The 18,211-nt window shown below is 38.1% G+C and overlaps 1 protein-coding gene across 2 annotated transcripts in view; it reads left to right on the top strand.

Annotated features, from left to right (window-relative positions):
- cdc42bpb (CDC42 binding protein kinase beta (DMPK-like)) overlaps nucleotides 1-18,211 on the top strand; it is a 224,763-nt gene that overhangs the window by 170,055 nt on the left and 36,497 nt on the right. For both annotated transcript variants that reach the window (XM_069916469.1, XM_069916470.1), the window contains exons 14-19: nucleotides 1,220-1,330; nucleotides 1,619-1,863; nucleotides 9,389-9,494; nucleotides 10,722-10,846; nucleotides 11,198-11,303; nucleotides 12,611-12,759. In XM_069916469.1, coding sequence (XP_069772570.1) covers nucleotides 1,220-1,330; nucleotides 1,619-1,863; nucleotides 9,389-9,494; nucleotides 10,722-10,846; nucleotides 11,198-11,303; nucleotides 12,611-12,759 — 842 coding nt within the window. The remainder of the gene's footprint in view (nucleotides 1-1,219; nucleotides 1,331-1,618; nucleotides 1,864-9,388; nucleotides 9,495-10,721; nucleotides 10,847-11,197; nucleotides 11,304-12,610; nucleotides 12,760-18,211) is intronic.

Below are 18,211 nucleotides of genomic sequence, written 5' to 3'. Positions count from 1 at the left end.
AAATTCAGCAATGCTTCATTTCTATCTGTTCTGACAGCACTCTGGTCTCGGAGGATATCCTAAAAGCATTTCAGAATCATTTCCTTTTTACATCTCACCTCTGACAAAACTACCTCCCAACAACATCCCCATTTCCTGGTGTTCCAGTGTCGTCTTATCAGCGCCTATTGATTTCCCCCTTTCCAAATTCTCAATATCAGACTGCTTTTGATTGAATTGCGAATGCCACATTCTGCCAGCATAATTAGTCTCAAGATAAGTTTCCAAAGTCTACAATTTTCTTCCATATATCCAACGAGACTGCTGATTTTTATATTTTCTCATTCACTGGCCTTTCATTTGAATCCAAACCATTAATATATCGTACAGAGAGATTCAGTACTGAGCCCTTTTGAACCCCCCCCCCAACTTCTTGCCATCTGTCAGTCATTATATTTTTTCTTTCTACAGAGCTGTTCTAGTTTTCCAGTTTTTTTTGGATTCCATAGATATTTATTAGTGCAACTGTGCCTTGTTCTGTCCTTGTCCACTTCCTATAGGATATGATACCCTGACTAACTTTGTCCTTCCTCTTCCTTAGTTAAGGAATGTTACAGCTAAATGCTCTGATTCTGTTGAGACATTTTGAATTTAAACAAGTGGCATCACATTCCACTGATGGACTTGGCTTTTAATTTACTGAATTACTCAGTTTTGACATAATTAAGTTTCTTAAATATTCCTCTGTATTCTAGGTTATAACATTTTGAGTTTTGGCTCTCATTGAAGTGATTTTTTTTCCTTTAAATATAACTATTTCATGGTTATTGTTCCTTGCTGTATTTAATTAAGCTATTGAAGTAACGTTGTCTTTTGGGAGACAAAAAAGTTGTTATGCACTGCTACCTTCTGACAGAACAATAGTGACAAATTATATTGCAGTGTGCAACATTGTGATCAGACTTCATTGCAGTGAGCTTTTTGACTCATTGGCTCCTCAGATAATATTTTTTCTTTATCATTTCCAATATCATTTCACAATATTATTATTGGGGTTCTTTTTGAAAATTCCATGGTTATTCACCATTAATTGATTCCTAGTTTAATCTAAGAATATTCAACTTTTTCTGTTATTGCTGCAAGATTCAGAATCATAATGTAAAGGACAATTTATCAAGGCAGAAAATGTGCAATTTGCTGAAGTTTTGGGTTTGCATTGAGTCTTTTTTCTTATTTCTAGCTGGAAGCTCAGTTGGAAGACTCAATTGCTGAAGCATCAAAAGAACGAAAGCTTCGAGAACACAGTGAGATTTATTCCAAACAACTGGAAAGTGAGGTGGAAGCATTAAAGGTTAGGCTATATTGAGACATTGTTGAAGCACTATGTAAGTAAAGTCATCTTTTTCTTCAGGATAGAATTGAGGTAAAATGCAATAATAACAAAACAACTCCAAGCCACAATTAATTCCACAAGGTTTGAGAATTCATTTTGGCATATTTACTTTTGGTAAGTGAAGGAATAAATGAATGAATTTGTTGAAAGATGTCAGGTTTCTTGGACATAACAGAGGGAATGTCAATATGAAAGGATATTTGTTTGTTAAAAATAGGCTCAACAATTTTCCTTCTATATGCTTAGTTGAAGCAAGGAGGTCGGGCCACCGGATTCAGTTTACAACACCAGCAAGAACTCTCCAAGATAAAAGCAGAACTAGAAAAGAAGCTGCTTTTCTATGAGGAGGAACTGATGAGGCGTGAAGCTGCTCACAGTACAGAGATTAAGAACCTTAAGAAGGAGATCCATGATTCTGATGTGCAACATTTAGCTCTGCAAAAAAATGCCATGATACTAAAGGACAAATTGGAAAAGGCCAAGAGAGACAGGTAAATATCCAAAGAAAATCACTAACAAGAAATTTGTTTTTTAGTTGCCTTGTATATTTGCTGTAACATTTTAAAAATGTATTTATATTTGGAATGTATTCTGTAGTGAATAGGAAAAAAGTTAATGTAGAAGCAACCTTGATAAGGTTGGTGTTGACAGAGATTAAAATGTATGACCACATTGATGAACTCTCAACCTCTTATATTAGTATAGAAAAAAATAAATAATATTGTTGCCCCATATCAAGCAAGAGAAGGTCAACTTGGAGAGCAGTCATCTTCAATTGACCTGAATACAGAGAGACGAGGAAGTGAAGACAAAATAACTAATATGAAGGGATACTGTCAGTTTCTTAATTAGTTAAGAGTAACGAGTTTCCTGATGATAATGTTTAACAGAAATTTCTTTTGCAAAAATAGTTGTTGCTGCTGAGATGGATTTAAAACAGTTGTACCTTTAATGTACAAGTCCCTTATTTGATCCATACAAACAGCTTTTACTTATTTGTGTTTTTCTATATTTTCATAACATTAGTTGCATGGTGCACATTCTGTAATCCTGGAGTAGTCTGGCTGTGCAATATCATGTCGATGGGTAACATTGCTTTGCAATATTCAGGTTTTCTGAGGAAGAGATGAAACATTGTAATTCTGCTTGTGATGCATTGCTTTTTTTTTTTAAGTTTTTTATTTTTCACACCATAAATCACAATAGCCATGATATACATTTTTTCTTTTCCACACATTTACAGTGACTTTTTCTCCCTCCCCCCTCCCTCCTCCCAAGCCACCCCCCCACCTCCCCCCCCTCTCATCCATTTTAGGTATACAATCTAGGTTGCATTAATTCAGTTAGACAATGTTGTCATTCAACAAAAATACACCAGAAATTCTACTGAGTCCTTTCTTTTCTTTTCTTCTCCTTCCATCAACTTAGGTAATGTTTGTTCCCGGTAGGTTTTCGCTATTGTATTTAATGTAAGGCTCCCATACTTGTTCGAATATTTCAATATTATTTCTTAAACTATATGTTATTTTTTCTAATGGAATACATTTATTCATTTCTATATACCATTGTTGTATTTTCAAATTACCTTCCAATTTCCAGGTTGACATAATACATTTTTTTGCTACGGCTAGGGCTATCTTGACAAATCTTTTTTGTGCATCTTCCAAGTCAATTCCAAATTCTTTATTTTTTATGTTACTTAGGAGAAAGATCTCTGGATTCTTTGGTATATTGTTTTCTGTTATTTTATTTAATATCTGATTGAGATCATCCCAAAATTTTTCTACTCTCTCACATGTCCAGATTGCATGAATTGTTGTTCCCCTTTCTTTTTTACATCGAAAACATCTATCAGATACTGTTGGGTCCCATTTATTTAACTTTTGCGGTGTAATGTATAGTCTGTGTAACCAATTATATTGTATCATACGCAGCCTCGTATTTATTGTATTTCTCATCGTTCCAGAGCATAACTTCTCCCATGTTTCCTTTTTTATCTTTATATTTAAATCTTGTTCCCATTTTTGTTTAGTTTTACCATTTGTTTCCTCATTCTCCTTTTCTTGCAGTTTAATATACATATTTTTTATAAATCTTTTGATTAACATTGTATCTGTAATCACATATTCAAGGTTACTTCCCTCTGGTAAACTCAAGTTGCTTCCTAATTTATCTTTCAAGTAGGATCTCAGTTGGTAATATGCCAGCGTTGTATCTCCAGTTATATTGTACTTATCTCTCATTTGTTCAAAGGATAAGAATCTACTTCCTGAAAAACAATTTTCTATTCTTTTAATCCCTTTTTTTTCCCATTTTCTAAAGGCAAGGTTGTCTATTGTAAAAGGGAGTAGCTTATTTTGCGTCAATATTAGTTTTGGTATTTGGTAATTTATTTTATTTCTTTCTCCATGAATCTTCTTCCATATATTGAGGAGATGGTGTAATACTGGAGAAGTTCTATGTTGTACCAATTTTTCGTCCCATTTATATAATATGTGTTCAGGTATCTTTTCCCCTATTTTATCTAATTCTAGTCTCGTCCAGTCTGGTTTTTCCCTTGTTTGATAAAAATCTGATAGGTACCTTAATTGTGCGGCTCTATAATAATTTTTGAAGTTTGGCAATTGTAAGCCTCCTTGTTTATACCATTCTGTTAATTTATCTAGTGCTATCCTCGGTTTCCCCCCTCTCCATAAAAATCTCCTTATTATTTTCTTTAACTCTTTGAAGAATTTTTCTGTCAGTTGTATTGGCAATGCCTGAAATAAGTATAGTATCCTTGGAAAAATGTTCATTTTAATACAGTTTATCCTTCCTATCAGTGTTAGTGGTAGCTCTTTCCAATGCTCTAAATCGTCCTGTAATTTTTTCATTAGTGGATTGTAATTGAGTTTATATAATTGGCCTAGATTTTTGTTTATTTGCACACCTAGGTATCTTATTGCCTGCGTTTGCCATCTGAATGGGGATTCCTCCTTAAATTTTGAGAAATCCGCGTTATTCATAGGCATTGCTTCACTTTTATTTACGTTTATCTTGTATCCCGACACTTCTCCATATTCTTTCAATTTCTTATATAGTTCTTTTATTGATAGTTCTGGTTCTGTTAAGTACACTATCACATCATCCGCAAACAGACTGATTTTATATTCCCTGTCTTTTATTTTTATTCCTTTTATATTATTATCTCTTCTTATCGATTCTGCTAGTGGTTCTATAGCTAGCGCAAACAATAATGGTGATAGTGGGCATCCCTGCCGCGTTGACCTGCTTAAGTTAAATTGCTTTGATACATGTCCATTTACTGTCACTTTCGCTAACGGTCCCTTATATAATGCTTTAATCCAATTAATATACTTCTCCGGTAAACTGAATTTTTGCAATACTTTGAACAAGTAATTCCATTCTACTCTGTCGAAGGCCTTCTCTGCGTCTAAAGCAACTGCTACTGCCGGTGCTTTATTTCCTTCTACTGCATGAATTAAGTTAATAAATTTACAAATATTGTCTGTTGTGCGTCTTTTTTTGATAAATCCAGTTTGGTCTAAATTTACCATTTTCGGTACCTGTTCTGCTAATCTGTTCGCTAATAGTTTAGCTATTATCTTATAATCTGTGTTTAGCAGAGATATTGGTCTATATGACGCTGGTGAGAGTGGATCTTTCCCTTGTTTTAGTATCACTGTAATTATTGCTGTTTTACATGAATCTGGTAAGTTTTGTGTCTCATCAATCTGGTTGATTACATCCAGGAGGGGCGGTATTATTAGGTCTTTAAATGTTTTGTAGAATTCTATTGGGAGTCCATCCTCTCCTGGTGTCTTATTATTTGGTAAATTTTTTATTATCTCTTGTATTTCTACTGTTCCAAATGGTTCTGTTAATTTATTTTGTTCCTCTATTTGTAGTTTTGGTAGTTCAATTTTAGTCAAGAATTCATCTATTTTCCCTTCTTTCCCTTCGTTTTCGGTTCGGTATAATTGTTCATAGAATTCTCTGAAGTTTTCCTTAATTTCTTTTGGATTATATGTAATTTGTTTGTCTTTTTTCCTTGTTGCCAATACCATTTTCTTAGTTTGCTCTGTCTTAAGCTGCCATGCTAAGATTTTGTGTGTTTTTTCACCTAGTTCATAATATTTCTGTTTTGTCTTCATTATATTCTTCTCCACCTTATATGTTTGTAATGTTTCATATTTTATTTTTTTATCCGCCAATTCTCTTCTTTTGGTTGTATCTTCCTTTATTGCTAATTTTTTTTCTATGTTTATTATTTCCCTTTCCAACTGCTCTGTTTCCTGGTTATAGTCCTTCTTCATCTTGGTTGCATAACTTATTATTTGCCCTCTAATGAATGCTTTCATTGCGTCCCATAGTATAAACTTATCTTCCACTGATTCCGTATTTACTTCAAAGTACATTTTTAATTGTTTTTCAATAAATTCTCTAAAATCCTGTCTTTTAAGTAGCATGGGGTTTAATCTCCATCTATACATTCTTGGAGGGATGTCCTCTAGCTCTATTGCCAATAACAGGGGTGAGTGGTCCGATAATAGTCTAGCTTTATATTCCGTTTTCCTAACTCTCCCTTGAATGTGGGCTGATAACAGGAATAGGTCTATCCTTGAGTATGTTTTATGTCTAGTCGAGTAGTATGAGTATTCCTTTTCTTTTGGGTTTTGTTTCCTCCATATGTCCACAAGTTTCATTTCTTGCATTGATTTAATTATAAATTTGGTTACTTTGTTCTTCCTGTTAATTTTTTTCCCCGTTTTATCCATATTTGGATCCAAATTCAGATTGAAATCCCCTCCTATTAGTATGTTCCCTTGCGTATTAGCTACCTTCAAAAAGATATCTTGCATAAACTTTTGATCTTCTTCGTTAGGAGAATATATATTAAGTAGATTCCAAAGCTCTGAATATATCTGACATTTTATCATAACATATCTCCCTGCTGGATCTATTATTTCCTCTTCTATTTTAAATGGCACATTTTTGCTAATTAATATAGCCACTCCTCTTGCTTTTGAATTATACGATGCTGCTGTTACATGTCCTACCCAATCTCTCTTTAATTTCTTGTGCTCCAATTCAGTTAAGTGTGTTTCTTGGACAAATGCTATATCTATTTTTTCCTTTTTCAGTAAATTTAGTAGTTTCTTCCTTTTAATTTGGTTATGTATTCCATTAATATTTAGAGTCATATAGTTCAGCGTAGCCATTTTATATTTTGTTTATCTTCTCTTTCCGTTTTTCCATCATTACCTTTCCTCCTTTTCCATTTCTGTTTTCTTATTTTCAACTCTTTACCAGACAACATTCCTACAACATCCAACATTTTCCTTATTCTCCTATTTCTATCTTCTTTATCCCCAATCTCCCCTTCCCCTCCTGAGTTGCCCTTTATCCCTTGTCGGACAACCACATCTCCCCTCTCCATTTGGATTTGCGAATCCACTCGCAAGCGTCAACTGATTTTGCAGTGACCGCTCTTTTCCCCCACCCAGCCCCCCCCAGAAAAGATTTCGCTTTTTATATGTCACAAAGGTCACTCTTTTAATTCCCTCCTTATTCTCTCTATTCCATTACCTTCTCTTATTAATTCTTGTCTATACTCTCTATGTTTTCCTCTAATTACAGATACTTTCACATATGCCCATTGTCTCTATTCACTCTTATACCTCTTTACCCGCATACATATCAATCGTGGTCATTTTTACCCTCCTTACCCTTCTTCATCCCTCAGTCTATTTTTGTCTTTACCCACATACATATCAATCGTGATAATTTTTGCTCTCATTACCCGTCTTCATCCCTCAGTCTATTTTTGTAATTGTTCTGCAAATTTTCGTGCTTCTTCTGGATCCGAGAATAGTCTGTTTTGTTGTCCTGGAATAAATATTTTCAATACCGCAGGATGCTTCAGTGTAAATTTATATCCTTTCTTCCATAAAATCGCTTTTGCTGTATTGAACTCTTTTCTCTTCTTTAGGAGTTCAAAGCTTATATCTGGATAAATGAAGATTTTTTGCCCTTTATACTCCAGTGGTTTGTTGCCCTCTCTTACTTTTTCCATTGTCTTCTCCAGTACCTTTTCTCTTGTAGTATTTCTTAGGAATTTTACTACAATAGATCTTGGTTTTTGTTGTGGTTGTGGTTTAGGGGCCAATGCTCTATGTGCCCTTTCTATTTCCATTTCTTGCTGTAGTTCTGGACATCCTAGGGCCTTAGGGATCCATTCTTTTATAAACTCCCTCATATTCTTGCCTTCTTCATCTTCCTTAAGGCCCACTATCTTTATGTTATTTCTTCTGTTATAATTTTCCATTATATCTATTTTTTGGGCTAGTAATTCTTGTGTCTCTTTAGTTTTTTTATTAGATTCCTCCAATTTCTTTTTTAAGTCTTCTACCTCCATTTCTGCTGCTATTGCCCGTTCTTCCATCTTGTCCATTTTTTTCCCCATTTCTGTTAAGGTCATATCCATTTTATTTATTTTCTCTTCTGTGTTGTTTATTCTTCTTCTTAAATCATTGAATTCCTGTGTTTGCCATTCTTTAAATGACTCCATGTATCCTCTAACAAGAGCAAGTATATCCTTTACCTTGCCTTTCCCTTTATCTATTTCACTGTACTCTTCCTCTTCTTCTTCCTCTGGGTTGACCATCTGTTGTTTCTTTGCTGCCCTTTCCTCCTCTTCTTTCTTGTTTCCATTGTCTTCTGTGGTCTCTTCTTGCTGCAGGTGTTCTGCAGCTGTCGTTGCCGGCTGTGGAGATCGACTCCCCAGCTGGTCCCCCCTCCCGTCGGTGTGTTTTTTTGCATGCGCATCGCGCATGCGCGACTCATCGCGCATGCGCGGTTGCGCACTTTTACTCGGCTCTGTGAGCCATTGTTGTAGTTCTTTTTCTACCGACCTGAGGTAGTGGGGTCCTCTCTCCGCAGCGGGCCTCTTCGGACAGGTAAGGCCTTCACCTTTTTCCTCCGTTGTCTTCTCTTCCTCTCTTCTTTCCGTTGATTTTGATTTTTCTCCTTTTGTCTCCATCTTCTTTCCACCTTTATACTCACTTTTCTTTAACTTGTATTTCTGTGCCTTTGTATTTTCTCTTGTTTTTCCCGACTTTTCTGGAGAGGGCTGGAGTTCACCGTCCGGCCACTACTCCATCACGTGACTCCTCTCCGTGATGCATTGCTTTAATGCAAAACATGGAGTGTTCACTAAGCCTTTTAGCAAATCCAGCTAGTTTAAGATTTGGAGCTGAAATTTTGTATGGGCATAATGATTTACAGAAGAGGTTTTCTCCTGGAAGTTGGTGGGTGATTACTTCTAAAAATCTGAATTATCTCAGTAATTGATTTCCAATTAAAAATTACATTTAATTTGGAAATTATTCAAAAATTCATTTAACAAATGTAAATTTAGTATGGCGGAGTACACTAGACATTAGGTCTACAGATATTTCAAGTTGACCAATCCCATTCACCCATCGTACCCAGGCTTGCTGACTCCTGGATGGTTGGGGGTGGGGGGTGGGGGGGGGGGCGGTGGTGGTGATGGAGTTAAGGCTCAGAAAGAGGCAATTCAGCCACAACTTCATAATTCTCATCTTTGTTTTCATATCCTTTGGGCTTACCTTTCTGAGGTCTCAGTCCTATAATCCTGTGAGTATCTGTGCTGCATTATTTATGGCCGCTTGTGCTGAATTTAAATGCTCCACTATTACTACCTGTACCTTCAATTTGCCAAAGCCATTAAGCACCAGAATGTTCTCTCTTGACCAGTCTGCTTTTAGCACTTCTCTTTTGTTTCCTTTAAGACAGTCCTTAAAACTTATTTCTTCAATGAAATGATTTGGTCATCTGTTCTATCATCTCCTGATGTGCAGGTTCCTATTGTAAACCATTATATTGATTGACATGCTACATTGGAAAAAAAGAACACTGAAGTATGTGATCAGATAGATTGTGCTGAATGGTATGATTTGGTGAAAATGTGGTAATTAAGTTTCTTGTGTACAGGCAGAATGAGATGGAGGAAACACTGAGAGAAATGAAGAAAAAATTTGAATGTGAACGAAATATACTGATGGAAGAGAATAAGAAAGTTTCAGTTGAGAATGATCGAGTAAGTAAAAAATTTGCCAATAATAATATTCCAATATTATGTCATCAATTTTAACATTTTTAGAACTTCCAAAGGAAGAACACATTACTTCTAAAACATATGTATGGGAAGCAGTGTGGAAAATTATACATTTGTTAATAGGACTGGATTCGGATCAATGCTCATTTTGAGGAGGTATCCAGAAATTAAGTGTTTTGAAATAAGTCAATGAAAAAAAAACAGAAGCAATTTGAAAGATTTTGTTGATACTGCATCAATGGTATCGGACCTATCATAGAATTTTTTTCCGCTGCAAGGAAAACACTTAGGGTAAAGAATTAATGAAAAATCTATTCTAACCCAATTAGAATCAGCCAGCTTTTTGCATGGTGTTTACAAAGACAAATATTCATCTAATTATAATGTACGTAATTTGTGCTGAGTGTATAAATTGTAGCAAGGTATGTGTTCTATTTAAATACTGTAGTTCCATCTTGCAAATAATGATAAGAACTTGTTGTCCTTGTCCTCAGCTATTTAACAAAAATGTTTATTTAAGTGCAAAAAAATAAGTGAATTCCTTCATTTTCAACTTTCATCAAATCCCTTCTGATTAAAAACAAATAAGTTGACCTCAACTATGAAATTTGACATTCTGTGGTACTTTTGTTTGTCATTGGTTTGTATTGTCAAGAATTACCACTGAGAAGGCAGTTTATTTTTATTAAGTGATGACATTGTTTAACAGGTTTAATGTATCTTATAGATTGAACTTTGAATAAATGGGAAGGGGGGAGAGGGAGGGAGGGAAGGGAGGGGAGAAAGGGGGAGAAAATGACACTATATATTCAAGAGAAAAATGTCTGTATGTATTTTGGTCAGTATGGTTTATAGTGTGAAAAATAAAAAAAAATTTTAAAAAAGAGAGAAGGCAGTTAAGAATCAACCATATTGGTAGGCCAGGAATCCTGGTCAGGTCAGTCTGCATGGGGATAGATTTCCTTCATGTGTTCTTGTAAACTTGAGCACCAAAGTATTATTACACTTTATTTAATTGAAATTTAATAACTTCAAATGTATTTTTGTTGATACTGCTAGATAGTTTTGGCACTGCAAAGAAAGCACTTGGCAGTTGAGATTTTCTTAGATTATATTATAATATTCTGTTTTGAGATGTGAAAAAAAATCACAAATCATCCACTTGAAAATACTTTTCCCAGTTGACATATTGCAACTTTTGGTTTTCAGATGAGTACATTTGTGGACAAGCTCACTGCACAGAACAGGCACCTTGAAGATGAATTGCAGGATCTTGCAGCCAGAAAAGAGTCAGTGGCTCATTGGGAAGCTCAGATTGCAGAGATTATACAATGGTGTGTAATAGTCTTTGTAAATAAACTTTGTTTTTTAAAATTTAGCCATGCAGCTTGATTTTGGCCCACGAATCAGTGCCGCCCAATTTACACCCCCTGTACATTTCGAACAGTGGGAGGAAAACAGCCCCATGGGAAATACCCATGCAAGCTCGGGAAGAATGTACAGACAACACGGTTTTCGGTCCCAGTTGATGGCGGTTTTGGTCCCGATTGCTGGCACTGTAGAGGCATTGCGCTAACTGCTACGCCAACCGTGCTGCTCAACTTTATAATATAAAGATTTGAAACAGGACAGAGATTAGAAATGTTTTTACCACAAATATGGAGCTTCATTCTGTTTATTTTTAGGGTGAGTGATGAGAAAGATGCAAGAGGATACTTGCAAGCTTTGGCATCCAAGATGACAGAAGAACTCGAATCCCTCCGCAATTCGAATCTTGGTTCAAGAACACTGGTATGACTTGTAATAGTTATTTTCTATGACTGTAAGCCCAATTTTATTTTGGTTTGTTGAAGAATGTCAGTCATTTTTCAAACAAAAAGAAGTAATATGGTTATAAAATATTGTTATAGTCATGTAAAAAATTTTATTATTTCGACAAGTGTGCTAAATATAATTTAGTGATGAATAATTTCACTCATGAAGGATAAAGTATGCACATTTCCACAGTTGAATATTTACCTGATCAATAACTCCTTTGGAGAAATTGTGAAATAATAAGCTATTACTTTGTGTTGATAATTGGTAAATGTTATCGTCAGTACTTCATTGCAGATTGATGGTGCATACCTGAGGGAAATTTTGCATGTTGTTGATAATAGAATAACAAACAAAATTCATCAGTATGAAACATTTAACTATTGGAATCCTTCACCAACAATTCTTTGGCTTGGCTTCGCGGACGAAGATTTATGGAGGGGGTAAAAAAGTCCACGTCAGCTGCAGGCTCGTTTGTGGCTGACCAGTCCGATGCGGGACAGGCAGACACGAATTGCAGCGGTTGCAAGGGAAAATTGGTTGGTTGGGGTTGGGTGTTGGGTTTTTCCTCCTTTGCCTTTTGTCAGTGAGGTGGGCTCTGCGGTCTTCTTCAAAGGAGGCTGCTGCCCGCCAAACTGTGAGGCGCCAAGATGCACGGTTTGAGGCGTTATCAGCCCACTGGCGGTGGTCAATGTGGCAGGCACCAAGAGATTTCTTTAGGCAGTCCTTGTACCTTTTCTTTGGTGCACCTCTGTCACGGTGGCCAGTGGAGAGCTCGCCATATAACACGATCTTGGGAAGGCGATGGTTCTCCATTCTGGAGACGTGACCCATCCAGCGCAGCTGGATCTTCAGCAGCGTGGACTCGATGCTGTCGACCTCTGCCATCTCGAGTACCTCGACGTTAGGGGTGTGATCGCTCCAATGGATGTTGAGGATGGAGCGGAGACAACGCTGGTGGAAGCGTTCTAGGAGCCGTAGGTGGTGCCGGTAGAGGACCCATGATTCGGAGCCGAACAGGAGTGTGGGTATGACAACGGCTCTGTATACGCTTATCTTTGTGAAATACCAACAATTACCCTTTTAGGAATTTGTTGAACATTTAGTTAATCCTGTTATTGAATTTAAGGAGTACATATGCCACCATAAATTAGAAAATAAATTTAACATGAAAAGTTGTGGGAAAAAGTATATTTAGCACAGCTCCCTCATATTAGGAATTGGCAACTACTCTCAGCTAATAATATTATTATGTTGTAACTGTTCTTTATATTTTCCTCTAGGATCCTCTGTGGAAAGTCAGACGCAGTGCAAAGTTGGATATGTCCGCTAGGTTAGAGTTACAGTCAGCGCTTGAAGCTGAAATACGTGCTAAGCAGTTAGTGCAGGAAGAACTAAGTAGAGTGAAAGCGACCAATATGGCATTTGAGAGGTACGTTTTTCATTATCAAGAGTTCTGAATAATTATAGTTGACTTTTTAATCACGCATTTTTGGTTTTCTATAGCATTGATCGCATAGTTGAATAGGCCTACGTGGTGTTGTTTTGGGAAGAATATCAGGCTCATTGGGTTCACAGAAGGACGAATCTGGACACAAGTGTTACAATAACACATGGGAAACAAACAGGAGAGAATATTAAACGGTGCTCGAATGCTATCTCACTTAAGTGACGATATAGACACTTATCTCAGACCTAGGTTGAATTCTGACAATAGTGAACCTATATTTGACATGCTCACACACTTGAGTACACGCACTACAAGCAGGGACTCTTACACACAACCGGTTCTCTGCAAGTACTATGGCTCAGTATCCGTGTAGTGCACACCTTACCAACGACACTTCCAGTGATGTCCACATTAGCGACCTGTCATAGAGCAATGTCTGAAGCTTGGCCCATGAGGCAGAGAGGAAGAATGTGCTCTGTTATATACAGAGCTAATCTGTGCTTCTAGCCAATAATAGCCCGCGGTGATTTAAATTAGTCAGTGGCAAGATGTGGCCAGAGTCCAACCTGATTGACAGGATATATGACTTCTGAATAAGTTTCAGACAAGGAGGAACCATGACCACCCATAATACACATTCTAGACAGGCAGGGAGGCCATGTTTCCTTCACACAAAATACATGGATGTCATCTTTGACCATTCTAAACATTCACCAAGAGAATGACATTGGATGTTCATATTTCAGGGGACTGTTAGTAGTGTAATGGGCCCAGAGGACCCAAAGCCCAGCAGCAATAGAAATTCACCAAGACAAATGGTTACTTAAACAAAAGTTACTTTTAATTTTCTTTAAACATAAAAACAGGATCAAACTTTAACTTATTACTATTTAACTTAACTTAACCCCCTTCTAATTCTAAGCGCACGTGTATGTAATGTATATATGTTCAGGAAAGTTCTTTGATTCACAGTCCAATCTCACTTCTCACTCCTCCAAGTTCACCCGTATCAGGCAATTCTTATACTGTGCATAGAATTTAGCATTTATGAATCTTCACCAAGCTTTGATGCTTGAAAGGTAAATGGTTACTGCTCAGGAAGGTTCTTGTCGGTTTTCAGAGAGAGATTTTTTGCTCGTTGGACACACACAAACTGAGTCCTTCCAATCAGCCTCTTCAGTGTCTTGCTGAAGAAACCTGCCCCATCAGAGTTTCCCAGATGATGACCTCTTTTTTTCAGGGCACCATAGAGTTCCTTTTCTGTTTCTCTTATTTCAGGTGAAACGTCATACAGCCAACCACCTCCTCTTGTATGGACCTTAGGGGCTTTGAAGGCTGAACTCAAAACTTGCAACCCATCTTCAAAATGGAGTTTTAAACCAGCTTCCAAAAGCCACTGCAGAAAACCAGCAGTCTCTCTCTCTCTCTCTCTCTCTCTCTCTCTCTCTCTCTCTCTCTGTCACACAGAGAACAAAATCTGTTTGACTCTCTCTGCTTGCAAAACCACATGATCTTCCTAAAACAGCACTCTCCACCAAAACAGCTTGGTGACTTCCAAAATCAGATCGAGAGATCCTATCAGTTTCCTGAGATGGGCCCTTCCATTTGCACTTCGTTGTGAAAATATTTAGCACGGGAGTCTATTGTCTTTGCAGACTTGTAGGCATCACCTTATGCATAACTCTTGCTTTTAAAATGAGATCCATTTTGAAGTGTTTGTATCTGTTTGTGGCCTATACTACTCCCACAATCTACCTTCGAAAAACATATCTATACATAATATATAATATAACATAATCTGTCGCAGTAGTCACTGTTAGTTACTCTTGCAACAAGGATTTAAAGTTAAAAGTTAAACTTTAAAATGGCCAACAACTAATTTTCTAGTCTTTGGTGCAGAACTTTTAAGATTTTGGTATATCTTAAATGGGAGCAAGAGGCCCACTTGCCCCTCCTTCCAATCTCTACGTTCAGATGGATCACGAGCTTGTGATTCATGATTACCCAAATTGCAACTCTTCCCCAAGCCTCCTCTTAATATCCCTCGATTACGTGCAGATCTGCAGCAATTTAGAAAAAGTGATCGCAGATATAGGAAATGGTGTATATATATTTATATAATACCTAAACTGATCCCACTGCCCCACTCTCTCCCCACAGCCCTATATCAGTCTTAACTAACCCCCCCCCGCTCTGTGCTCTCCCCACAGCCCTGTATCAGTCCCCACACTGATCCCACAACCCCAAGTCAGACCCCACACTGATCCCACTACTCTGCTCTCTCCCCCTGCCCCGTGTTGGTCCCACACTGATCCAACTGCCCTAATCTCTCCCCACAGCTCCATGTCAGTTCCCACATTGATCCCACTGCCCCAATCTCTCTCCACAGCTCCATGTCAGTCCCCACATTGATCCCACTGCCCGCTCTCTGCCTACAGTCATATGTCGGTCCCTACACTGATCCCTACTTACAAATAAAAGTTGACAGGTACACTACAGTATCCCATATAGCTGTGCTAAGTATATAATATGGTGTTCGCACAACGTCCACATCCCATAAAGCTAAATTTCACTGAACATATCGTGGACGTTAACCAGCACATACCTGTCTATGAGCTGTGTGCGTATGATATGTGCGTGCGCACACACACACAGACACAAAAAGACACACACACAAATTTCAAATATATACAATATAACATCAATTATCCAAAATATTCGGGACTGGGCCTATGTCAGATAAGCATTTTTTTGGGATAACTAGTCATTTTTTTAAAACAGCCCATTAATAACAGCAAATCACTGGTAACAGTGTTTAAGCAGCAACAAACAGCAAGAGAAGGCTCTTTAAGCATTAAAATAATGTTTAATTCTCACCACCGATCACCAACACCTCCCCACCGAGGTCCCCTCTCCTGCTCATGAGTCCGAGGAACCCGCTCCTGCTGGGAGGCCACTCTCCTTGATGACGCTGGGACAAGAGATTCTTCAGACTGCTTGTGGCTGGGAGACAGTGGCACAGAGTTTGCGAGGGAGAGTTGGAGAGAAAAATCAATAGGGGAAGGTAAAGAAGAAATTGAAAGAGAGAGGGGAAATAGTTACCTGAAACAAGGACAATCTTTATTCTAATTTCATGTCAAGTGAATTTCTTTCAACCTGTGAGTTTCGGCTCCGAAAAAATTTCAGATAAAGGAGGATTTTGGAGAATCCAATTTTGGAGTTGTACTGTATTAATTTTGGTCTTAAAGATATTCAGCAATATACAGTATAACTCCAATTATCCGAAATGGTTGGGACTGCCCCTATGTCGGATAAACTGTTTTTCGGATAATTGGTCATTTTTTAAAAACAGCCCAGAAGCGATAGTAAATCACTTGTAACAGTGTTTGAACAACAAGGGAAGGCTTTTTAAACACAAACTAATGTTTAATTCACAACAAAAAAAACAACCTGAACAAAATACTTAAGATAAATCACCAAACAACTGAAATTCTACACACGATCACAGTTCTATCTGCAGACCTCTTTGTCATCATAAACCCCTCAAGTGCTCTGTCGGAATCAAAATGGTGATTCAGACACACATCTGAGCAAGCTGGATGAATGAGGATTTTGGAGAATCTGATTTTGAATAATCAAAGTTATACTGTATTCTTAAATATGTTCCATCGCTCTGGGATAAAGAATTCCAATGATTCATCACCTGGGTGAAGAAATCACTCATCTCATCACTAAAGCCTTACCTTTGCTTTAGGTCAGCCATTATTAAAATTTTCAGATATTCCCTGCCCCCCCCCCCCTTTTCTTGGACTTTGCTCAGATAATGGGCCCGCTTCCTTGTGAAGCAGTCAAGTTTTGGTATCTTTTGTACTCCTTCTTTTTCTTCTTCTTTGGCTTGGCTTCGCGGACGAAGATTTATGGAGGGGGTAAAAAGTCCACGTCAGCTGCAGGCTCGTTTGTGGCTGACCAGTCCGATGCGGGACAGGCAGACACGATTGCAGCGGTTGCAAGGGAAAATTGGTTGGTTGGGGTTGGGTGTTGGGTTTTTCCTCCTTTGCCTTTTGTCAGTGAGGTGGGCTCTGCGGTCTTCTTCAAAGGAGGCTGCTGCCCGCCAAACTGTGAGGCGCCAAGATGCACGGTTTGAGGCGTTATCAGCCCACTGGCGGTGGTCAATGTGGCAGGCACCAAGAGATTTCTTTAGGCAGTCCTTGTACCTTTTCTTTGGTGCACCTCTGTCACGGTGGCCAGTGGAGAGCTCGCCATATAATACGATCTTGGGAAGGCGATGGTCCTCCATTCTGGAGACGTGACCCATCCAGCGCAGCTGGATCTTCAGCAGCGTGGACTCGATGCTGTCGACCTCTGCCATCTCGAGTACCTCGACGTTAGGGGTGTGAGCGCTCCAATGGATGTTGAGGATGGAGCGGAGACAACGCTGGTGGAAGCGTTCTAGGAGCCGTAGGTGGTGCCGGTAGAGGACCCATGATTCGGAGCCGAACAGGAGTGTGGGTATGACAACGGCTCTGTATACGCTTATCTTTGTGAGGTTTTTCAGTTGGTTGTTTTTCCAGACTCTTTTGTGTAGTCTTCCAAAGGCGCTATTTGCCTTGGCGAGTCTGTTTTGTACTCCTACCATCTGCATAAAAAATGTTTATGTTACATGAGGTGAAAAGAAAACTGTGGCCAAGGGGAGGCAATAGGGCACCTGTTGAGAATGGCTGCTCTAGATATAAGCTGCCCGATCAAGAGAAACAATCATTCTTTATCTACTGAAGATATGTGAAAAGTAGTGGTTTGAGTGCTGTGTGCCACTTGTAGAAAGGAAGTAACGGTCCTGGAGAATATCTAGGAGACATTCACTATGATAATCCTTGGGCTAAGAAACTACAATTTTGAGATGAGACTTGGTATCTGAAGATTATTTCCACTAGAGCAGAAAAATTAAGAAGAAATTGAATAAATGCATGTTTATTTTGCAAACTTGTGAAGGGATTTAATGGAGCAACTAGGAACCTCCTCCATTGGCTTTCACCAGCCCCCTTCATGTCATTTGCATATATTTCTCTTGTTCCCAGCTTTGAGTGAAATATTCCGTGATTGTTTTACTATAAAGTTTAAAGAGAAATGGTGACAAAGGAGGCATCTGAAGAAATGGCTTTTACAAGTAAGATAGTTGGTAAGAGCTATGGAATGAAATATGAAGAAGTTGAAGGGGCTATCAAGATTATCAATAGTTTTAAAAACCATATATTACATAGAGTGAAACATGAAGGTCTGTCGATGCTGTGATTGTAGTAAAAACAAAAAATGCTGACAAAGCCCAGCAGGTCTCATTGTATCCATAGGAGTTAACCATATAACCACTTACAGCATAGGACAGGCCAGTTCAGCCTTACTAGTCCATGCCGTAACAAATCCCCACCCTCCTAGTCCC

Source organism: Narcine bancroftii, chromosome 2 (genome assembly GCF_036971445.1).
Source record: "Narcine bancroftii isolate sNarBan1 chromosome 2, sNarBan1.hap1, whole genome shotgun sequence".
Taxonomy (NCBI): Eukaryota; Metazoa; Chordata; class Chondrichthyes; order Torpediniformes; family Narcinidae; genus Narcine; species Narcine bancroftii.
This window is presented reverse-complemented; position numbering and strand designations above follow the sequence as displayed.